The sequence below is a fragment of the Octopus bimaculoides genome, chromosome 4 (genome assembly GCF_046866305.1).
Source record: "Octopus bimaculoides isolate indiv1 chromosome 4, ASM4686630v1, whole genome shotgun sequence".
NCBI lineage: Eukaryota > Metazoa > Mollusca > Cephalopoda > Octopoda > Octopodidae > Octopus > Octopus bimaculoides.
Window position 1 is genome coordinate 130776706 of NC_142931.1, and position 23879 is coordinate 130800584.

Sequence of the window (23879 nt, forward strand, 5' to 3'; positions counted from 1 at the left end):
CTGACCATTTATTCAGAAAGCATTCAGTATTATTTTAGCCATATCCAAGAACTTTACAGCTTTTATAGTATCATGACTATGATAATATATTATAAACAAAAAAAAACTTGTTACATAACACCATAAGCAGTATGTAATATCTCAGATTTAATTGCTGTAGTTCAATCAAAGATGAGCTGCCATCTTGGATTGATACTGGCTCGGGAGCAGAATATATCATAACCATTAGTGTCAGAATGCAAAGAGCCAAAACAGATACTGCAAGGCACCTAGTGTGACTGTTTAATTGGGCTACCTATCAGCCTTGAAAGGACAAGGGGCAAAGCTGACCACAGTGGCATCAAGTGTTCAACAAAAGAGACAATGAAATGACTATAAACATCTTAACAGAAGGCTATGGTGTCAGTAAGGCTGTGTGATAACTAAAATGTTGTTATTTCAAATTATCTGAGAAAAATAGATATTTTATGTAAAGGAATATTTTCATGGAAAATATTTCAGAGAAAAGACATTAAAGTGCAGACATGACTGTGTGGTTAAGAAGCTCACTTTAGACAACCATGTGGTTTCAGGTTCAGTCCCATTGCATGACATCTTGGGCCAGTGTCATCTACTACAGCCCTAAGCTAACCAATAATTTGTGAGTGACTTTGGTAGATGGAAACTGTGTGAAAGCCTTGGAAAGTATATATATATGTATGTGGCATGTAAAAGCACCCACTACACTCTCAGAGTGGTTGGCGTTAGGAAGGGCATCCAGCTGTAGAAACCTTGCCATCTGGTTTCACCAGTCCTCAGTCAAATCGTCCAACCCATGCTAGCATGGAAAGCAGACATTAAACGATGATGATGATGATGATGTGCACATGTGTGTGTGTGTGTGTGTGTGTGTTTATCCCCACCACCACCACCATCACCATCATTGCTTGATAAATATATTGGTTTGTTTAAGTACCAGACTTAAAATTAAGTACTAGGGTCAATTTGTTCAACTAAACTCTTCAAGGCAATGCTCTAGCATGGCCACAGTTTAACAACTGAAACATGTAAAGATTATTTCTTTTATCTTTTAAGCAAAACAACTCGATAAATATATATAAAACAGTTTATACTCACTCTTTTTTCTTTATGTTGTTTAACAGAATCTAATTTTCTAATCTCTTTCAAAGGCGCACTCTTACGCATACTTGCAAGTACTCGGTCAACTCGAGCAATTTCTTGCTTCAACAGCCTAAAAAAAAAAAAAAAAAACAGATTAAAAGTATATTCATTATATGAATATTATAGAGATGTTAGTTATCTAATTCTCTGAACGCAAACTTCAGAAAATGAATAAAAATCATGAAACTAAAAACCATGTTTTATAAAACAATGAATTTTGCTCTTTAGAGACTCCCTCTTTGGATTTTAAAATTCATTGAGAGAAGCTAATTTGTGAAGTCCAAACTGTTTAACTTACTTGCAGTCATCTTCAGCCGCTGCTAACTGTTTAGTCATCTGTTTCTTTCGTCTTTCCTCTTCTTCTTTCTCAATAGCATTATCCACCTGGGCAATGACATCTGGAGGATGTCATTAAATTATTCAAAGAAAGATATATATGATTAACGGGGAATAAAGATTTATTTAAAACACAAATCTGAACATATGATGCTTCATTTACAGAATCATATCACGAAATGAAATATTTACAAAGTTAAAACTTCATGTAAAATTTTAAAATAAATGAACCTGTACAAAATTTGTCGCATGTGTGCATACATGAATGGAAAAGTGGGTATCGTTGTGGCAATGGTGCCATTGCAGCCAATGAAGTAAAAAAACTTCAAGTAAGGTAAATTAATAGAATCCTACAGGAAACCAAATAAAATGCAGTTTAACACAATGAAAAGAACAAAAAGGAATTATATCCTTCTTTCTATATACATTTACATGAAAGAAAAAAAAATGTTAATGTTAATGTTGTCTAGGAAATAGAAAATAGAAGCTTACTTTGTTCAAATTCTTCCTGATTAAAAACTGTAAGACCAAGAGAAGATAGTTCATCATTAACTTGACCTTCCAGATGAGCTTTTGGTATTAAACTTGTATCCACCTTAAATGTATCTGTAGCTTTATTTCCAGAGCTACTTTCACTTTCTCTCTCATCAGGATTGAAACTAGTATCCATACTGGAATTACCAGGAGTTTCTAGAATCTTCATGGATAAGAATTTACTTGACTTAACTTCGGATGTGGAAGGTTTTTCATTGTCCACATCAAAATTATCAGCATTATCACTGTCTGAGAATGATTGTTGCATATCCATATTTACCTGGTACTTTGACAGCCTATAAAGAATAAGAAAAAATTTTCAGAAAACTCATAATTTTCATTTTAATCCTCTCAGACCTAGGCCCCTGTGTCTAACTTTACCCTACCCTCCACCTGGGCTTCTGAGCAAAAAAAAATGAATAGTTGTACACACAGCTCAAGAGTAACATATGCAGGCAAATTAATGGACAGAATCACAAAAAAAAAAAAAAAAAGATTCAGGAGAATAACAATAATAGGCATATCTCTCAACTTGCATATTTCTTCACCCAAATCACTACTTTCTTCATCACTTTCACCAGCTTGATTGTCCGAATCACACTCATTGTCTACGTAAGGGTAAATTCTTCATCCGAAGAATAAATATCATCAATAATTTCCTCAATTGTAAAGAGTCTAGGCATTGCTTGTTTACCAAAGTGCTGGGTTCATCACATGCTTTTCTTATTGCAAAAAAAATTTGTTTTTTCTCAATTAAAAACAAAAGTAGGTAACAGCTATGGGGGATATCATTAACCCTTTTGTTATCACATTTATTTTGAGACGTTCTGTGTTTCTTTCAGTTAATTTTAAATATAATAAAGGATTTAGTAAAATAACTTAGTTATCATTTAGCTGGTGTTAGGAACATAAATTGTGACTAAGGTTTCGTGGAAGATTTTAATTCAAAACTTATGAAAACAAGACATTTGTACTACAAAGCCAGAGCCGGTTTCAGCCGGGTTGGTATCAAAAGGGTTAACGACGATTCATAAACACACTTGACTACAGAGTTGCAATGTAATCAGTTATCTATTTTTAGTACTTCATCTTCTTTTTCTACATGTATTGTTCATTACTGCTTTAATAGGAATCTAGTGGAGATTACATTTAGACGATTCCTACTGTACTGGGAACACAGCACAAATGAGTTAATAATTTTCATTTTAAAACAAGGAATTTTTTTTTAATCATTATTTTGTGCAGTGAAACTGCCATTAGCTGCATACTACTGAATTAGCTAGTTAATGATACTGGTATGACTGAGTGGTTAAGAAGCTTGCTTCTTCACCCTTTGATCTTAGGTTCTAGGTTCAGTCCCACTGCGTGGCACCTTGGGCAAGTGTCTTCTACTATAACCTTGGGCCGACCAAAGCCTTATGAGTGGATTTAGCAGACAAACCGAAAGGAGCTGTCGTATATATATATATATATATATATGTATCTATACGTGTATGTCCTTGTGTCTGTGTTTGTCCCCCCACATCATCGCTTGACAACCGGTGTTGGTATGTTTACGTCCCCGTAACTTAGCGGTTCGGCAAAAGCGACCGATAGAATAAGCACTAGGCATAAAAAAATTTCTGGGATCGATTTCGGAAAGACTTCCTTTTGTACCCCACCGCCCATAAAATTTTTTTTTTTAATATTACAACATGATGGAAAATTGATTTCCTGTCATGTCTTATAATAATAATAATGAGAAAGTCATAAAAATTAAGAATTTCTATTAAAAAACTTCATTTCTGTATTATGTATAGTCATGTCCCAATTTACCTAACGTTAAGGCCTAAATTGCCTAACTATGAAATTTGCGTAACCTTGGGACATGAATATACAGAATAAGAAAAGTTTTTTTTTTAATAGAAATTCTCACCATCGTTATTATAAGATATGGTAGGAAATCAATGCTCCACCAAGTCTAATATTGAAAAAAAAAAATTACAGGTAGGGTACATAGGGAAGTCTTTCCTCGATTTCTTCGACTAAAACATTTCAAGGCAGTGCTCCAGCATGGCCACAGTCAAATGACTGAAATCAGTGAAAGAGTATTATAAGCTGGAGCACGCTAAATACAGTAATATAACTTTTTATCAACTTGCTTGTTTTACAACATAACAACAGTACGTATATGAATGCGCGTGTTGTTATACAAACTATACATTTATTAATGGTTTAATTTTGTTAATAAAAAAAAAATGGAATTTATCGATCTTTGATCAAGAGAAGCAAGTAGGGGAAGAACTCTCTATATTCAAAATTAAGTTGACCTACTTTATAGATCGTAATTATTTCATCATGATTATATAAGATGACATTTATAATTCATACCCATATGTAAATAGCGGGTCAGTTTACTGAAGAACAGACTGCCAAGTCCTACATACCCTATATAGTCTATAACCGATAGGTATATTTGTGTGTATGATATGCCGTTTTACATGAGTAAATTTGGATTAAAAACCAAAAAGAAATTGCTTTAAGGACTGTACAATTTTAACAAAATGTTAGTATTTACATTTTTGATAAAATTGTAAATATTTTCTTTTATTCAATGATAATATATATCACCTGAAATATAGATGATAATGATGATGTTTTTTTTTTTTATTAACTACTAAGGATTCTCAAAACATTAATTCTTTATCTCATTTGTCGGTGCCAGTTTATCAACTTAAGATAGGATTTATAATCAAAGTGTAGGGAACACATCTCATTCAAAATATACAATACTGTTTTAAAAAGGAATAATGTAGTTTCTGACATACAAAACGATGGGATGATCATGTCAAAAGTTCCACTTAAAATGATCGAAAGGTTTAAAACCGAGAATCGAGATCAGTTTACAAAATACTACCGAATAAACTGTCTGCAATAATATTATACATGTATGTGAGTCAAACGCTACAGTGGTTGTATGTCCCCATAAAACTAGTTTCGATTGTCGCTTCTAAACCTTTCACATGTTTGATGAAGCTTGCGTTATTTATCCGCAAGTCAACCCGGGTCGAGCAAACATATATATATATATATATACCGGAGTAAGCACATAAATGTGCAACAAGGTGGGAAAAAGAGTACTCAAATACCAGAGGTAGAGTAATATGCTTTATTTAAAAGCAGCAGAAATATAACTAAAAACTGTTACTCGGAGTTTCGCGTTCCCGTTCATCGGACAATTAGTTTTGATTGCATCGTAATTTCTTTCCCATTTCTAACTAAACTGTCCGATAAATGGGAACGTGAAACTCCGAGTAACAGTTTTTAGTTATATTTCTGCTGCTTTTAAATAAAGTATACACATACACACATATACATATATATATATATATATATATATATATATATATATATGACGTTGGTAAAGAATACGCACACCCGGTGTTTAGGGTTAGGGTTTAATATATCGGGTATTATATTCCCCAATATGTCTTTCTTTAAGACGGTCGGGTGCGGCGATCTGAGGGAAATGTGGTCGCAAATTTTAGCAGGCAAATATTCCTCAAATAGACATGTTTTCCATCCATTGATTATATAAATCTAACCACGAGAAGTCGAAAAACTGGTTGCAAAAAATCGCACCATCAAATGAGATAAAGAAATAGAACAATTTATAAGTTTGTATCTCAGAAATAAATTAATGTGAAAAGAAATGTAAGGAAATCTCAACAATAGATGTGAAATAAATAATTTTAACTGACTCATCAATGTGCTTTGCTGGCTTGTCAAGTGAGTCAAAACTATTAGCTATTATATGAAATATTTAATTTTAAATTTAACTGTATGTATTTAGATTTACATTAATTAAAAATCGAACACGTTTGCTGTTTCAGAAAAAGTTTAAGACTTTAAGAAACAAAAATACAAGGCTCGAGAGAAAGCAGAATGGTAACTTACGGCAAACACCGCAGTTGAAGGACCAAAGTATTTATGTACAATGAGAAGCGATAACTCTCGAGAACAGAAGGTAGAAAATAGAGCACTTCGTCTGTAAACAAGTTATTTAGGATGAATGAAATTACTATTTGTTATTAGATTTGAAAAACACACCTCTAAAAATTTGCATTCATCATTTCCAATTGTTGGGGGTTTATATTTGCTTACTTTCCTTTTGTTTCGCATTGTCGTTTGTCGTTTTATCTATTACTTGTTTCAGTCACTGAACTTGCGGTTATGTTTGGGTACATCGAAAAGTTACCAAAACGTTCCGAAAGTGACCATTGCACCTTTTAAAAGTGTTTCGACCATTATTTCCAGCTATTAAAGTATTTTTAGTCTAGTTTCGATTTGGTTCACAATGATGATGATGACGACGATGATGATGATGACGATGATGATGATGACGACGACTACCACTCTTTCTTCTAAAGACACAAGATATGAAATGTTGGAGGCGAGGGGCAATTGGTTACATCGAACCCAGTGCTCAAATGGAACTTATTCTATCGATCTCGAAAGGATAAAAAGCAAAGTCGACCTAGGTGAAATTCGAACTCAGAACGTAGCTTATTGTGTACCGTGCTTCTCATTGGAGAAGCTAAAAACAGGGACTATAAGCTGTTGTAAGTCGAATAAAAAAATTACAGGAATGAGAGCCAAAAACAGAAATGTGGAAAATAAAAGAGCCATAAAGAGGAAAGGATGCATAGGCACATCAAAAGTAATGTTAGTAAATTTTGAAGGATGCAATGTCCTGGCTGTTAAACAACAAGGGTAGATTAATAATTAAACTTTAATTCATGCTTTGACAATTTTGCATCCAGGAACGCTACGAAAAAAATATATATAGAATAAAAATGAAGAGGACCATGGGATCATACAGCAGACCTCCAGACCTTCAATCTGAGTTCTGCTGTATCTGAGTTCTGTTGTATCTGAGCTGACATGAGACTAAATGACAAACAGCGAAAGAACCGGAGGAGCGGGGGTTACTGCCATAGCACAACAAGCTGAATATAGCAGCAATTTTCCTCGTTAATACATTAATTCCAGTGTTAAATTAATCAACAGACATATTGAAACCCAAAACCTTATTTTAATTAAGAAATCGGGGGAAATAACAGGATTGTTATTGGAAATAAAAAGAGTGAATTTGGTTGACTGGAACTATACAGAGGCCCGTTTAATATATATATATATATATATATATATATATATATATATATATGGTAATCTTCAAGTTTAGGGGGATAAAAAAAAATAAATAAAAATATTCAAGGGAAGTAACTGAACGTCTTACCAGTATTCTCCGTACATCTCTGTTTATAAATAAATCACACATGTGATTTGATTGACGTTAGGATTAGGGTTAGGGTGTGATTTATTTATAAACAGCTGGAAGAAAACGGATAATACTGGTAAGTCGTTCAGTTATTTCCCTTGAATATTTTTATTTATTTTTTTATCCCCTTAAACTTGAAGATTACCTATATATATATATATATATATATATATATATATATATATATATATATATATGTGTGTGTGTGTGTGTGTGTGTGTGTGTGTGTGTGTGTGTGGAGAGAGACAGACAGACAGACAAACAAACAAACCTCGTTTGGCCCTACCTGAGATTCCAAATCGAATCTAGAAATTCTCCCTAGCCATACGGCCTATTGTTCTGTCAAGGAGGAACGCAGATTTATGTGCTTTCCACTCGACTCGTAACCTTTTCCATGCCATGAAAAGTTGAAATAGATAATCACTAGCGCAACTAAAGTGTGTATCACCCGAGGCAGCTTTTCCGTTTGCTACCCCCGGACCCCACAAAAAACACATATTGCCTACACCAGACCCAAAAGTGCCGCCCCTACCGCCCCGCCTAGCTACGCTAGTGTAGATAATGAGTGACCTACATTAATTTAACTATTGTTAGAACAGTATGTCTATTTTCCTAGCTAATCAGCATCATTATAAATACTAGCAGTTACAAGATAAAATCAGTTAGTGAGAGCAACCACAGAGAGTAGGTTGACCGGCTGCACGAATGCCATCTCAATTGAAGTAACGTCACAGAGGGACAACTAATGGAATTCACCAACGATACAGTTGTCTCGTCACACCATTCTCTTACTTTCTCACTAGCTTATTTCCTTTCTACAACATCTCTCTCTTTCTCTCTCCCTCTCTCTGCCGCTTGAATGACCCGGGACATGTAAGTCTTACGCTATCCATTTATAAGTGAAAATATAACGCTCGTTACCTCGCATGCTTTCCGATTTACACGCGACTGCCCATTGTGGTTAGGCTATACATATTAAGTAACGGTAAATTAAATTTGGAGTCAATATCAACTTCGACCACTGTCCTTATTCCTTGAAATCCTATACAACGACATTCACGTCATTTTTCTTTTCTTCAATATCATAACCGCTACATTCTGGTAACCACAACTGTTACATTTGGTGACACCGACGTCTAACTCCGTTACACACACACACATACTAGCAGAAATACTCATTGTCGACTGGGTTGAAAAAAGTTGCCAAAATTGTACTATGAATATTGAAAGTTATTCACTACGATTGTATTGAATATAAGGGCCACAATGAATTGCAGTGGTCGCAAGACACTGCCTTGTGGAAAACCACTCATTATTTGTTTTCTTGGAGGTGGCCCCATTGACCACCACTACCTGACTTCTATCTTTTAGAAAGTCGTGTAGTCATTCTCAGAGTTTTCCAAATATGCGAAGATTTCGGAGCTTGTGACAAATCATAGCTTTTGCAAAGTCGAGGTATATCACGTACACATTCGAGTTGTTGAGCAGCTGCTTTAGCACCCAGTCATAATGCTGCAAGTGCTGTGTTAGGCAGCTTGTACTTGGTCGAAAACCATGCTGGATGTCAGTCACCAAGTCATTCTCTTCAAGTAATGCAATTAATTGCCTTCGGACTATTCGTTGCATGACTTTGCTAATGTGCAAGGTCAGAGTGGTAGGCCTATAGTTTTTAGTATAAGCTCTGCTTCCTGCTTTATAGATAGGGCATATTATTCCCTTCTTCAATTTGTCCGGGAGCTTACCAATTTCGAGGAAGCTCCGAAGAAATAGCTGCAATGGTTTTGCAAGGATTCGTTTGCATAACCTGAGAAAGATTGCTGGGAATCCATCAGGACCAGCAGCTGAGTTTGCGTCTATATCATCTATTGCTAGCATTATATCCTTTTCTTCGATGTAGATGCTATCAATTCTTACTGCCTCCTGTTCAGCTTCTGTAGCAGTAAAGAATTCTGCAGCTTTGAGCATATAAACGTCTTATCTATGATCTCTAGGATTTGAGTCTTCAAAGTTATTATTCATTCTGCAAATTTTAGTTTGTTGATCTCATGTTAAAAACTTCCTTATAGGCAATGTTTTGGATTTTAGCAGTAGGGACGAAAATGAAAAGATTGTTCTTGCTCCCCACTCTGGAGCCCCAACTGACTGTGTGAAAAACAATACTCCTCTGATTACAAAGCAGTAACTTTCGAAGTCTGATGTTGGGACTTATTAATGGGCATCGCAAAAGACAGCCGTATTGGGAATTGAAGTAGTTTGAATTGGAAGGACATATTAGAAGGTATTAAAGGTAAGCGAAGAATAAAAACATCTTTGCCTTTTCCACAAACAGAAATTATTGTGGCCTCCAAAATATTTCTCAATTTCTTCACAAGTCTTGTGCAATTGCACAGTTTTGGCTGAGAAAAGTTTTGCAGAGACATGACAATGAGAAGGAGCTCCTTGAGTCTCCAGCCAGTTTAAGAAGTCAACGGTGTAATTATCAGTTTCCGAATCATCAACAGTAGAGTTTATAGATCTGTAAACTTTCTCGAGCCTTTCATTTAAATTATTCACAGTAATGTTCTGTGCTGCCGAAGTTGTATTTAGTTATTTCCCTTTGATCGGTCATCTGTGGTCTTCCGTTTAAATTATTCACAGTAATGTTCTTTGGTGCTTAAGTTTTATTTAGTTATTCCCTTTAGACCGTTAATTTATTTGGGGACTGAGATATGTACATGTTGGAAAAGGGCCAGTAGTTCTGTACAGAGGACCACTTCCATTGTCTTCGGCGTAACATTTTACACAAGAATTAGCTTTTGGTTTTTAGAAGGATGCTTTTGCCTTTCTTACTATAGGTGGACACACACACACACACACGCACGTTCATTTTTATTATGTGTATGTGTGCGTGTGTGTATTTATTCTCACAGTATTTGGTAGTTTACTTCCCTAGCTGTTCGACAAAAGAGACAATAAGAACAAGTACCAGATTTTTAAAATAAGCTCTGGGTCAATTCGTTCGATCAGTATACCAGCATGACCACGGTACCCAGGCTGAAACAAGTAAAATTATAAAAGAATGTCATTGCTATTACAGTTTAACATTTTTCTTGATTCCATCCAACTTAATGTCAAATTCCTTCAGGAATGTATAAGTAGCTTGCTTACAAGCCACATGGTTCCGGGTTCAGTCCCACTGTGTGGCATCTTGGGCAAGTGTCTTCTACTATAGCCTCAGGTTGACCAAAACCTTGTGAGTGGAGTTGGTACACGGAAACTGAAAGAAATCCGTCATGTGTGTGTGTGTATATATATATATATATATATGTTTGTGCCCCCATCATTGCTTGACAACCGATGCTGTCTGTTTATGTCCCCGTAACTTAGCGGTTCGGCAAAAGATACCGATAGAATAAGCTTACAAAGAATCAGTTCTGGGATCGATTTGTTCAACTAAAGACGGTGCTCCAGCATGGCCACAGTCAAATGACTGAAACAAATAAGAGTGTGTGTGTGTATGTATATATATATATATATATATATATATATATATATATATATATATATATAGAGAGAGAGAGAGAGAGAGAGAGAGAGAGAGAGAGAGAGAGACTAGGTGGTTCCAAAAGTAGCAAGAAGAGTTTCTCCTCCATTGTTAAAAGCAAAGAAAATAGAAATCCCTGATTATAATTATGTATAATGTTGATTTTAATTTTAAATGACTCTAGGATTTTCATTTCCTTGCCTCTATCTCTTCACTCCTTTTCTCCACTGTCAAAAGAGTAAGAAAACAAGTAGAAAAGAAAATCGATCATATATAATTCCTAAAGGTTTTAAATGAACATAGACCAACGAATTTCATTATCCCATGTTATGCTGTGCTGAGGAGTCCATAAGAAAGGCTATCTACAGCTACTAGGACACTTAAAAGCAAAAAAAAAAAAAAGGATTATGTGGAAATATTATTTCATATGCTCTCTAATTCATAAGAAAAAGATCTCTCGTAATAGTGAAAAAAAAAAAAAAAATTCTAAACCCTGAAGCGGTTCTTTCCCCTTATACGGAAACTTCACCCGCTCTTCTATTTTTTTTTCTTGGTAAACTCTCTCTCTCTCTCTCTCTCTTACTCCTGTAGATAGCAGCACCGACAGTCACTAGTCAAGTTTCCCATATATATATATATATATATATATATATATATATATATATATATATATATATGAAAACTTACTGAAAGTGCCGTAAATTCCATATCTGCTACATATGTGTATGTGTATGAAAGTTTAGCCAACTTCATCCAAATCAATAAGTTTCAAATATCTTAAGACTTGTTCACTATTTCAGTATTATTGTTGGCGGATGCTTGGTATTTGATATTGCTGGAAAACAAAAACGTCTTTCTAGGGCTGTGTTTAAAAATAAATAAAAACACTCATGAGCAATTAACGGTAACTTTATTTACTGCATATGGTGTTTTCTGTGTTGGTCTTTTGATGTAAAATAACAGCGACAATTACACACCAGAGAGACGTACTACTAAGGGCTATGACAATTTCACTGCTATATAGCAAACTGTGGCTGCCCATCATAACTGGGAAATAATCACACTATATCCTGATGAAAAAACCTGTGCCTTCTATCTGCCAACAGCTGGTGATGCAATGAGAATGCAGATGTCGAGTGGTAGTCTCATGATTCTATGGGAAAAGGTGAGATGTGTAAAGAAATTGACCAGTCTCAGCACTCTGCAAATAGTTTTGGTACTAAAAGCGACTTTATATAAGGCACGAAGTCAAAGTTACGTCACACGATGGGTTGATGCTGATTGATTGGTTAATTGGCCGATCATGTGAAACTGCTGTGTCTTAGCCATGATATCTACTCAGTTGTCCAGCGGGTTGGTTTCAAATCTGCAACACTATTCTTAGAATGAGATATAGATGTCTTTGTGAAGGTGCATGACTTAGTGGTTAGGTTACAGCACTCACGATCTTGCAATCATGATTTCTATTCATAAACCGGACGGTGCGTTGTATTCTTGAGCAAAACATTCAATTTCGCATTACTCCAGTCCTCTCAGCTGTAAATGAATTCTAGCAATAGCTGGCAAGTTGATTCTGCAGAATAAATGCTGAAAGAATGTCTCTGTAAGTATAAGTTCATAAGACATACAAAGTTCCACAAGTCTTTTACTTTTTCTTTTTTTTAGTGAGGATGGAGGAGTCTATAAAAAGAATTTTCCAACTTCTCTTGAGAAGTATTTATCCATGTTGGATTATAATGCTTAGGTTAATGGTTGAAGATTGGCATACATGTTAAACTTCAAGGTGGACTGCGATTGATTAAGAGCAGAAATTCTGAATGATATAATAGTTGTCTGCATGTACCATTTCGTTCAGTTTCCCTTTTATCACTCCTTTCATTTTCTTTACATTTCCATGTCTTCTTGCACTCAAATTAGATACTGAGCGCTCACATTTGTAAAACCACTTGTCTTTCTTTTGGCAACAATTGTATTTATATATAAATTCGTATTTCTTCCCTGATTTATTATGGGAAATGGTTTTAAAATGTTGGTTATTGTTAAGATGTAATAAATTTTGACTATGTTACAGTCAGTCATTTGTATGGATAGATATATGTGAAGTTAAGTTGCATTTCTGAGCAAATGATTTACCACACATATTACAGTGAAATGGTTTCTCTCCCGTATGGATACGTCTGTGTCTACTTAAGATACTACTTTGAGAGAATGATTTACCACAGATATCACAATGATATGGCTTCTTCCCTGTATGAACACGTTTGTGAGTATTTAAGGAACTACTCAAAGAAAAAGATTTACCACAGATATCACAGGGAAACGGTTTCTCACCTGTATGAATACGTTTGTGAGTAGTTAAGGCATTACAAACAGCGAATGATTTACCACAGATATCACAGTGGTATGGCTTCTCCCCTGTATGAATACGCTTGTGAGTGGTTAAGGCATAACCTACAGAGAATGATTTACTGCAGATATCACAATGATATGGCTTCTCCCCTGTATGAATACGCTTGTGACTAATTAAATTACCATCGGTAGAAAATGACATACCGCAGACATCACAGTGGCATGGTTTCTCTCCTGTATGGATACGTTTGTGTTTAGTTAAATGATCCATTCGAGAGAATGATTTGCCACAAACTTGACACTCAAATGGTTTCTCACCTGTATGTATACGTTTGTGTTTAGTTAAGGTGCTATTTTGTGAAAAATAGTTTCCACAGATATCACAGTGATATGGCTTCTTCCCCGTATGAACACGTTTGTGAATAATTAAGATATTACAGTTAGAGAATGATTTACCACAGATATCACAGTGATATGGCTTCTCTCCTGTATGAATACGCTTGTGAGTAGTTAAGGCATTACATACAGAGAATGATTTACCACAGACATCACAATGAAATGGTTTCTCTCCTGTATGAACACGTCTGTGTAAAGTTAATAAAGAATTTTGATAGAATGATTTACCACAGATTTCACAGCGATATGGTTTCTCTCCTGTATGAATACGTTTATGAAAACTTAGTTGACTTGCAGTTGAACATAATTTACCACAGATATCACAGTGAAATGGCTTCTCCCCAGTATGAACTCGTTTATGAGTAGTCAAACTACCATTTAAAGCAAATGATTTACCACAGATATCACAGTTATATGGCTTCTCTCCTGTATGAATACGTTCATGTTTCATTAATGTACTATTCTGTGAGAATGATTTACCACAGACACCACAGCAATATGGCTTCTCCCCTGTGTGAATACGCTTGTGATTAATTAAGACATTACTATGAGAGAAGGATTTACCACAGGTGTCACAGGGATATGGTTTCTCTCCTGTATGAATACGCTTGTGTCTAGTTAAGATACCATTTTGAGAGAATGATTTTCCACAGACATCACAGTGAAATGGTTTCTCTCCTGTATGAATACGTTCATGAATATTTACTTGACTACTTGTACTGAATGATTTACCACAGATATTACAGTGAAATGGCTTTTCTCCTGTATGAATCAGTTGGTGTTTAGTCAAGACATTTTTTCCAGAGAATATTTTACCACATACATCACAATGATATGAGGATTTTCGTTTGGCTTTCGGCATCTCATCAAGGGATAAAAATAGATCGAATCCTTAAATTTTTCCACTATTAAATTTAGTTTCAGTTTTCTTCTTTTAGTAACAGTTCATTCCTTACAAATATTTCCACTGCTATTAACTGTAACCTTCACTGAAATCTAAATATCCTGAGAATTCATCCAAGTTTAATTAGAATTCAAAGAAACCAGATGAGAAATAGAAAATGCTGCTGATAATCTCAGTTGAGAGCAAGTATTTCCCAGTGATCCTGTCATAGATTTATCATAAAAGGATTGTATCTCTTCTGTATATCATTCTCCTTAATCTTTAAAAGATGATAAAATTAGAAGATATATCCTCTGTGAAAAAAGTTCTTTTATGCCAATGTCATCTGTTAATCTGAAATAACAAAGACACAATATAAGATACAAGGGATAGATAAACACGAAAATTTAACAACATTTCTATATTGATAGATAAATTATGTCCTAAAAAATTGTATGAAATCTACATGTTTGTAAGCTACAGTTACATCTTCACATTGTGTACCGTTATATTAAACAACAGAATAATGGACATTAACATTCTTCTTTCATGACAAACACCATTTGTCATTATTGTTTAGCTCCAGATCAGTCCTGATTGAGCAAACCAAAGCCTTGTGAGTGGAATTGGTTGACAGAAACTAAAAGAAGCCTGTCGTATATATATATATATATATATATATATATATATGTATGTATGTGTGTATATGTTTGTGTGTCTGTGTTTGTCCCCCCCCCCACCATCGCTTGACAACCGATGCTGGAGTGTTTACGTCTCCGTAACTTAGCGGTTCGGCAAAAGACACCGATAGAATAAGTACTAGGCATCCAAAGAATAAGTCCTGGGGTCGATTTTCTCGACTAAAGGCGGTGCTCCAGCATGGCCGCAGTCAAATGACTGAAACAAGTAAAAGAGTATGTGTGAAACATTCAGAGGTTTTAGCTTTCTGAAAGTAGGGAGGTGATGGATGGGCGAGGTGGGTGGGGGGAGCATTGAGTGTTTCTTAAAGAAAAACTAAAACTAAAAAAAAAAAAGAATCTCAGATTTGTAATCTCTGTATTTTTCTATGTGGATTAAAAAAAAAAATCTGAAAAAAGTTAAATTAAGAAACTGGGATGAGGATGGGAAAATTAAAATTTTGAAACATGACTCTTGGGCAAAATTGTATTCTCCTATATTAAAAACATAGAAATTCGAAGAAATTTTTGAAAAAAAAAAAAAAAAATCGGAAATGGGTGGTGTGCACATGCTTTACCTTTTCCCAGTGGAATAAAGAGTAAGCTATCAGAGAAAGTAGTGTTTGTATGTGGGAGAGACACAGGAGCCATAAAAACTAGATACTTCAAGGCTCTAAACCTAACCCTTTCCAAAGATATTGCTATGCGTATCTCAATTTCTTAACATTCAGTAAGTTTTTTTTTCCAACAGTTCATTCGTTTTCATTTCATTTCAGCTGTGGCAGATTGAAAATATTAAGTCATCAGTTTTCTTTTAATTTAATTCTTATAACAAAGGAAAAAAAAAAAAAGAAGGCCGTTGCCAGCACCGCCTGACTGGCCTTCGTAGGATTTTCGAGCGAGATCGTTGCCAGTGTCCCTGGACTGGCTCTTGTGCGGGTGGCACATAAAATACACCATTTTGAGCGTGGCCGTTGCCAGTACCACCTGACTGGCCTTCGTGCGGGTGACACGTAAAAGCACCCACTACACTCTCAGAGTGGTTGGTGTTAGGAAGGGCATCCAGCTGTAGAAACTCTGCCAAATCAGATTGGAGCCTGGTGTAGCCGTCCGGTTTCACCAGTCCTCAGTCAAATCGTCCAACCCATGCTAGCATGGAAAGCGGACGTTAAACGATGATGATGATGATATTATTGACTAACAACAGCTTTGCCCAGGTAGTTTGATATTTCAAGTATGCAATCATATGAAACAGACAATCTGTGTTCAAACAGTGTATCCACTAACTGTTTTTTTCTGAGACCTTGAAGACAGAGACAGTCCCAAGTAAACAGGTAAAGGCTGTTCTCTCTTCTTCAAGTGTCTGTTCATTTGTAGCTGTGAGTTTTTCTTGGAACAGAAGTTGACCTGTAACAACTGAGCCATTGTAACATCAGCTTTTGACGCCTGATCCATGGGTAAGACAGGTGACAAAATGTTGCAGCTCTGGAGGGACACTTGAGTTCAGGTACTGGCTATCAAACATCCAAACGAATGAGCTGAAACACTGGAGCATCTTTTTCCTGAGTATATCAGCAGTTTTCGAGATAAGTATGGCTTCATCATAGCTTATTCTGCCAAAATTTGAAACCGTTATTATGCACGACTTACAGTAAAATTAACCGTCAAATCATTTCAGCAACAAGTGACACTCTGCGTAGTGCCGTAGTTATTTTTATTTTTAAGTACGTGCCTTGTTTCAGTTTTCTTTATAACATTTACAAAAATAGAAATAAGAAAGGAAAAAGATTTTAAAAAAGGGTGGGTAAAGCAGGAGATGGAGAGGGAGGGGCGATGGTTCACATACCCTACAATAAATGGTGTGCATAGCCGCGCCCCACTGGTTACGACCACAGTGACATTGCCGCGGAGAATTATAACCGTCAACTATTTAAATGCCGCCGAAGTCGACATTGCCTTTCATCTTTTCGGGGTCAATAAGATAAGTACCAGTTGAGCTTTGAGATCGATGTAATCGATTTATTCCTTCCTCAAGAAATTGCTGCCCTTCTGCCAAAATTTGAAACCAATATTAACCGTCGACTTACTTCAGCAACAATTTATGACTTTCAATGCTAGAAATGTTTGAACACAGGGTGACTTGGTTTTCGATGGAAACGACACGCAACCCTCGCCAAATATCCATCTACCATCAAACAAATTCCATATATATATGCATGCATGTGTGTATGTACATCAGGGATTATATTATATAATATGCCTTTCTTTAAGACGATAGAGTACGATTTGAGGGAAATGTGATTGCAAATTTTAGTAGGCCAATGTTACTCAGCTAGGCAAATCCTTCACCCTTTGATTATATAATAACCAAGAGAAATGCAAAAATTGCAACAGTAAATGAGATAAAGAAAAATTAAAAAAAGCTATGAATTCATATCTCAGATTTAAATTAAGAGAAAAGAAACAAGAAAATCTCAAAAATAGGTGTGAAATAAATGACCAAAATGAATTTTAACTCACTCATCAATGTATTCTGCTAGCGTAACAAAGACTATACGAAATATTTAATTCTAATTTATCTATTTGGATTATATTAGTTAAACCGAACACGTATTTGTTTTTATAAAGAAAAAGTTGAAAACTCAAAAAGAAGAAAAACAAACACATCAAAGCTCGAGAAAAAGCAAAATTGTTAACTTACAAGGAACGACGAAGATTAAGGACAACGTTCTGAGCACAACGATGGTTGGACGACTTTCTACAATAGAAGTTTAAAATAGAGCACTAAATCTGTAAACAAGTTATTAGGAGAAATAGAAATGTATTTCTGTTATTATGTGGAGGCGCAATGGCCCAGTGGTTAGGGCAGCGGACTCGCGGTTTCGATTCCCAGACCGGGCGTTGTGAGTGTTTATTGAGCAAAAACACCTAAAGCTCCACGAGGCTCCGGTAGGGGATGGTGGCGAACCCTGCTGTACTCTTTCACTACAACTTTCTCTCATTCTTACTTCCTGTTTCTGTTGTGCCTGTATTTCAAAGGGTCAGCCTTGTCACACTGTGTCACGCTGAATATCCTCGAGAACTACGTTAAGGGTACACGTGTCTGTGGAGTGCTCAGCCACTTGCACGTTAATTTCACGAGCAGGCTGTTCCGTTGATTGGATCAACTGGAACCCGCGACGGAGTGCCAACAACAATCTGTTATTACAGTGGAAAATACGGAACTACTTTATTTCATATTAATTTGCCATAAAGGCATTACACAGAGGGGACACTACAACACATGTGGGGACATATAACAATTAAAAGTATAGAAATAAAACATGATATAATGAATGATACATGAAAATGCACGTGAATAACAAATTTAAAAAATATGATAACATGAATGATATCTGAAAATGATATTATGAAGAGTGTGCTACTCACCCAGAAACTTACGTTCCCATGCCAGAAATCGAACCCTGGGTGAAAGCCAGGAATCCTAACCACTTGACTACATGGGAAAATACAATACGGAACTACTTAAATACAGAAGCCCCGATGCATCTACGTAATGATATGAAGGGAGGTAATCTTGTTTTACCAAAAGTACTGTTAAAAGTTTTAGGGTTAGGGTTACGTGAAGTCACAGTAGTTTGGGTAAAACTAGATTACTCTCCCTTCACATCGTGACGTAGATGCGTCGGGACCTCTGTATTCAAGTAGTGTCGAAAATACGACCTGGAGATAAATAAAACATGAAATGCCTGTTTAAAACATTGTTTCCAGTTATTAAGAGTTTGTTTTTGTTTAATGGTTAAACTCCACTGTTTGACCTGAGCAAAAAAAATAAGTAGTGCAATAGGGGTAAAGCAACATGTAATAAGCGAATATGAAAAAGAAAATTACGCCGACGAACGGGGAAGAGGTTGAGAGGACTCGGAACATTGCTGATGTGAATTTTCCGAGTCGTCCACCTCCGTTCGCCAGTGTGCATTTTTTAAAATATTCATTTACAATATGTTGTTTTACACCTTTTACACTATTATTTTCTTTTTCATTTTTGTGACCAGGTGTTAACGTTGAGTTTTCGGATGCTGTGAGATTGATCGTGCGAATTTTCCGAGTTCTCTCCCCAGTCCTCCTCGTTTGCCAGCGCGCATTTTTTTTTTTTTCATATTCGTTTACTACATGTTGTTTTACACCTATTACACTATTTTTTTTTTTCATTTTTGTGACCGGGTGTCGAAGTGGGGTTTACTGGATCGTGTGAATTATCCGAATCTGCACAAAACCAACCCACCCCGTCACAAAAATTGAAAAAAAAAAAAAATAGTGTACTAAGTGTAAAATAATGTGTAGTAAATGGATATGAAGAAAAAAGAATTTCGCCGACGAACAGTGAAGTGGTGAGAGAACTCGGAACATTCCCGATGTGAATTTTCCGCGTCGTCTCCCCAACTTCCGTTCGCCAGCGCGCATTTTTTTTTTTCATATTCGTCTGCGGCATGTTGTTTTACACCTATTGCACTATTTTTTTTTTTGTTTTGCTCGGGTCAAACACTGGAGTTATCGAAAAGTTCCAACGTTCCAAACGTGACCATCCTATCTTTTTGAAATATTTCACACACAACCATTCCGTCATTTTAAAAAACATTTCAACTACAATATTCCTGATATTTATGCGTCACACTGCATCTTTTTTCCAAGCCCAAATTTCATTCATGTTACATCCTATCATCTTTTTCCTTAAGACATTCTTTTGTCTTTCAGTTGTTTCAGTCATTTGACTGCGGCCATGCTGGGGCACTGCCTTGAAGGGTTTTAGTCGAACAAGTCGACCCCAAGACTTACATCATATTTTTTTCAAAACCTAATACTTATTCTATTGGTTCATCTTGCTGAACTGCTACGTTCGAGGATGTAAACACACCAACACCAATTGTCAAGCAGTGATGGGACACACACACGTGTATGTATATATACAACAGGTGTCTTTTAGTTTATGTATCATATCCACACACGAAGCTTTGATGCACGCAGTGAGACTGAACCCGGAAGCATGTGGTTGGGCAGCAAGCCTTTGACCATGCAGCCACTCTTTCTATTATAGGCAGAAAGCCTGAAATTTTGAGGAAGGGAACGAGTCGATTACATCGACCACAACACTTATTTTATTGACCACGTAAAGATGAGAGGCAAACTCGACCTTGGCAGCATTATTAATAACTTTGTATTAATTATCTCCAACTATTACAGTATTTTTCAGCTAGTTTAGGTTTGTTTCACAATATCACAAAAAGTATATACAAAGATCAAAAGATTATGTGGAAACTATATTTTATTTTCTGGGCTGAAATTCGAAACCGAATCTAAGGATTCTCGCTCACCTGATCCACTGCTATTTGCTGACCAGGCGCAAAAAAATTCTTTGTCCTGTGAGAAAGTGATGGATGAGTTTCCACTCGACCTCTGACCTGAGCTGTGTCACAGAAAGTTCAGATGGACAAGGGACCTCAATAAACACAAACTACTCTTATGGTAGCTAAGATCATCATCATCATCATCATCATCGTTTAACGTCCGCTTTCCATGCTAGCATGGGTTGGACGATTTGACTGAGGACTGGTGAAACCGGATGGCAACACCAGGCTCCAATCTACTTTGGCAGAGTTTCTACAGCTGGATGCCCTTCCTAACGCCAACCACTCAGAGAGTGTAGTGGGTGCTTTTACGTGTCACCCGCACGAAAACGGCCATGCTCGAAATGGTGTCTTTTATGTGCCACCCGCACAAGCCAGTCCAGGGGCACTGGCAACGATCTCACTCGAAAATCCTGCGGGAGCCAGTCAGGCGGTACTGGCAACGGCCACGCTCAAAATGGTGCATCTCATGTGCCACCCGCACAAGAGCCAGTCCAGGGGCACTGGCAACAACCTTACTTGGCTTGCCGGGTCTTCTCACGCACAGCACATTTCCAAAGGTCTCGGTCAGTAGTCATCGCCTCGGTGAGACCCAATGTACGAAGGTCTTGCCTCACCACCTCAGCCCAGGTCTTCCTGGGTCTACCTCTTCCACGGGTTCCCTCAACTGTTAGGGTGTGGCACTTTTTCACGCAGCTATCCTCATCCATTCTCACCACATGTCCATACCAGCACAATCGTCTCTCTTGCACACCACAACTGATGCTTCTAATGTTCAGCTTTTCTCTAAATGGTTTCCTTGGACACACACCAGTTAGCCAGTAACGAGCAGACAGGCAGCATCGTGATTGAGATGGTGACCACTGTGAGCCAAGGGACCAGAAGGTAGCAGTTGCAGACCATGAACAGACAAGATAGAAAAACAACACAACACGACCAAATGACAAACACACACAGACACAAATTATGTTTCATACAATTTTGTCCCATCAACATTCTCTTTTCTCATTTTTTTTTCTTCGCTGACTTAAAGCAGTTGGTAACTTTATGTAGCAGCATATTTGTTCATATTTCAAATCAAGCTTTCTGCATCCAACATATAAATGCAACTGTAACCAAATAAATTATGGAAAATGCATATCTATTCTTTTTCATTTGTTTTCCTTTGATGTCGGTCCAACATGCCTACCATCATTCTGCTACACCCAACAACTTACACAGATCCATCAACATCACATTTCATCACACATTCCACTACAATTACCAAAAAAATTCCAAACATGAAAATCCGCCTTTCAAAACAATTTCAAAACCATTGTCGTTTTTAAAAGCGTTCCAACTATAACAGTCCCAAAGTCTAAATGTAACCATTTAAAAATTTTTTTTCAAACTACAAACTCTTTCATGTTACATTCTACCATCTTTTTTAATGACATCTAAGATGTTGATGATGATGATGATACTTTCTACTTTTGGCACAAGTTCTGAAGCGTTGGTGGAGGGGGTGAGCTGATTACATTGACCCCAGTGGTCAACTGAAACTTTATGACTTTCAATGCTAGAAATGTTTGAACACAGGGTGACTTGGTTTCCGATGGAAACGACACGCAACCCTCACCAAATGTCCATCTACCATCAAACAAATTCCATACATATATGCATGCATGTGTGTATGTACATCAGGGATTATATTATCCAATGTGCCTTTCTTTAAGACGATAGAGTACGATTTGAGGGAAATGTGATTGCAAATTTTAGTAGGCCAATGTTACTCAGCTAGGCAAATCCTTCACCCTTGATTATATAATAACTCAGAGAAATGCAAAAATTGCAACAGTAAATGAGATAAAGAAAAATTTAAAAAATTATGAATTCATATCTCAGATTTAAATTAAGAGAAAAGAAACAAGAAAATCTCAAACTTATTCTATCAACTCTGAAAGGATGAAAGGCAAAGTAGGCCTCGGTGGAATTCAAACTCAGAGTATAGCTTATTGTATACCATGCTCAGATGTACTACAGTTCGTTAAATATATGTAAAAGATGGACTATAAAGCAGTAGTAAGCAGAATAAAAATTTATGGCAATGAAAGACAAAAGTGCATGCACAATTCACTGGATGAAACACAATAAGACAGAAATGTGAAAAGCAAAAAAATCCATAAGGAGCAACGGGTATCTGGACTGCAGTTATTCCAATTTTGCAGAAAAAATCAGCAGTGCAGGGTCCGAGAACATGATGTCTGGATGGTGACTAGTACAAACTAATTTGATTTGTTAGAATAGGTTGTTTTTAAATACTGAAAGTCATCATCATAGGCTAAAACTTTCAATATGAAAGCAACTTCAGCATTATATGTGTTATTAATGTTGTTTGCCATGTCAAATAGCATCTGAACGACACAGTGCCTGGAATGTTATAAAATATATCTATACAGAACACATTCCAATGTCTAAATACAAACAACTTCACTCAATACCCTTACAAACTGTCATCCTCCTGGAAACACCAGCAGATATCGTCACTCAGACATTCAAGAACATCATCAGACAGGATTGATCTAATTGTAAAAGTCATGAACAATATCCCTACATCTTTATTAAACCATAAAACACCAACTCTATGTGAGTATGAGTGGAACTGTTTGCATGAGTAGGCGTATGAATATGTGCAAGTGAATGCTTATGTGAACTCCATCTGACGTAGTTATGATTCTTACGATAAAGAAGATTCCCTAGATTTCAGTGTTTATTGTAATATGCTTTACATACATCCAAACAAAATAATCAACCATATCAATGATTAGTGTTGGTGTAATGTATATTTTGTTCAGTTATTTTCCTCAAACTTATGTTGTTTAATATCTTTTCTCTTGTAAAGTGCAATGCTAGGACCTCATTAAAATATGTCATGTATCACGTCTCAACGCCTTTGAAGGCAACTTTGTTTTTTCCATTGATCACTAAAAAACAAAAAAAAAAATTGTATGATGTCAGGTATAGTAACCAATTTGCAGACTAATGAAAACATGGCATCAATGATGGTAGAGATACAGGTAAACATGCAGCTTACCATCATAAAAAAGTGCAAGTAAGGGCAGAGATACACCAACATTTTTTAAAAGGACCCAAGAATGCCCCGACAGTATGCCTGAAACACTAACTCGTATAAGCCATCGAATATAGCCAGGAATACTTTTGGGTGCAGATGAGTGGGCTTTATATGTAGGTCTCACCAACTTCTACACTCATGAAGTTGTCAAACATTGTCTTAATTTTTTTATCCAAACGATGA

General features: G+C 36.3%; 2 protein-coding genes across 4 annotated transcripts in view; both read right to left on the reverse strand.

The window, feature by feature from the left end:
* Positions 1-6222, reverse strand: part of LOC106872459 (DNA excision repair protein ERCC-6) — a 38095-nt gene extending 31873 nt beyond the window's left edge. The window contains exons 1-4 of one of the 3 annotated variants that reach the window (XM_089351459.1): positions 6121-6222; positions 1990-2327; positions 1460-1559; positions 1117-1231 (exon numbers count right to left, since the gene is read on the reverse strand). In XM_089351459.1, the coding sequence (XP_089207585.1) occupies positions 1117-1231; positions 1460-1559; positions 1990-2305 (531 nt within the window). In that variant the 5' untranslated portion in view covers positions 2306-2327; positions 6121-6222. Of the gene's footprint in view, positions 1-1116; positions 1232-1459; positions 1560-1989; positions 2328-5967; positions 6034-6120 lie in introns of those variants that run through there. The other 2 variants (XM_089351458.1, XM_089351460.1) reach the window with 2 other exon arrangements.
* Positions 6223-11767: 5545 nt separating this feature from the next.
* Positions 11768-23567, reverse strand: LOC128247633 (uncharacterized). The gene is made up of 4 exons (XM_089351474.1): positions 20016-23567; positions 18609-19970; positions 17881-17937; positions 11768-14856 (listed from the first exon to the last, which is right to left on the reverse strand). The coding sequence occupies exon 4, from the start codon at positions 14479-14481 to the stop codon at positions 12946-12948; it is 1536 nt and encodes a 511-aa protein (XP_089207600.1). The 5' UTR covers positions 14482-14856; positions 17881-17937; positions 18609-19970; positions 20016-23567; the 3' UTR covers positions 11768-12945.
* Positions 23568-23879: the final 312 nt, after the last annotated feature.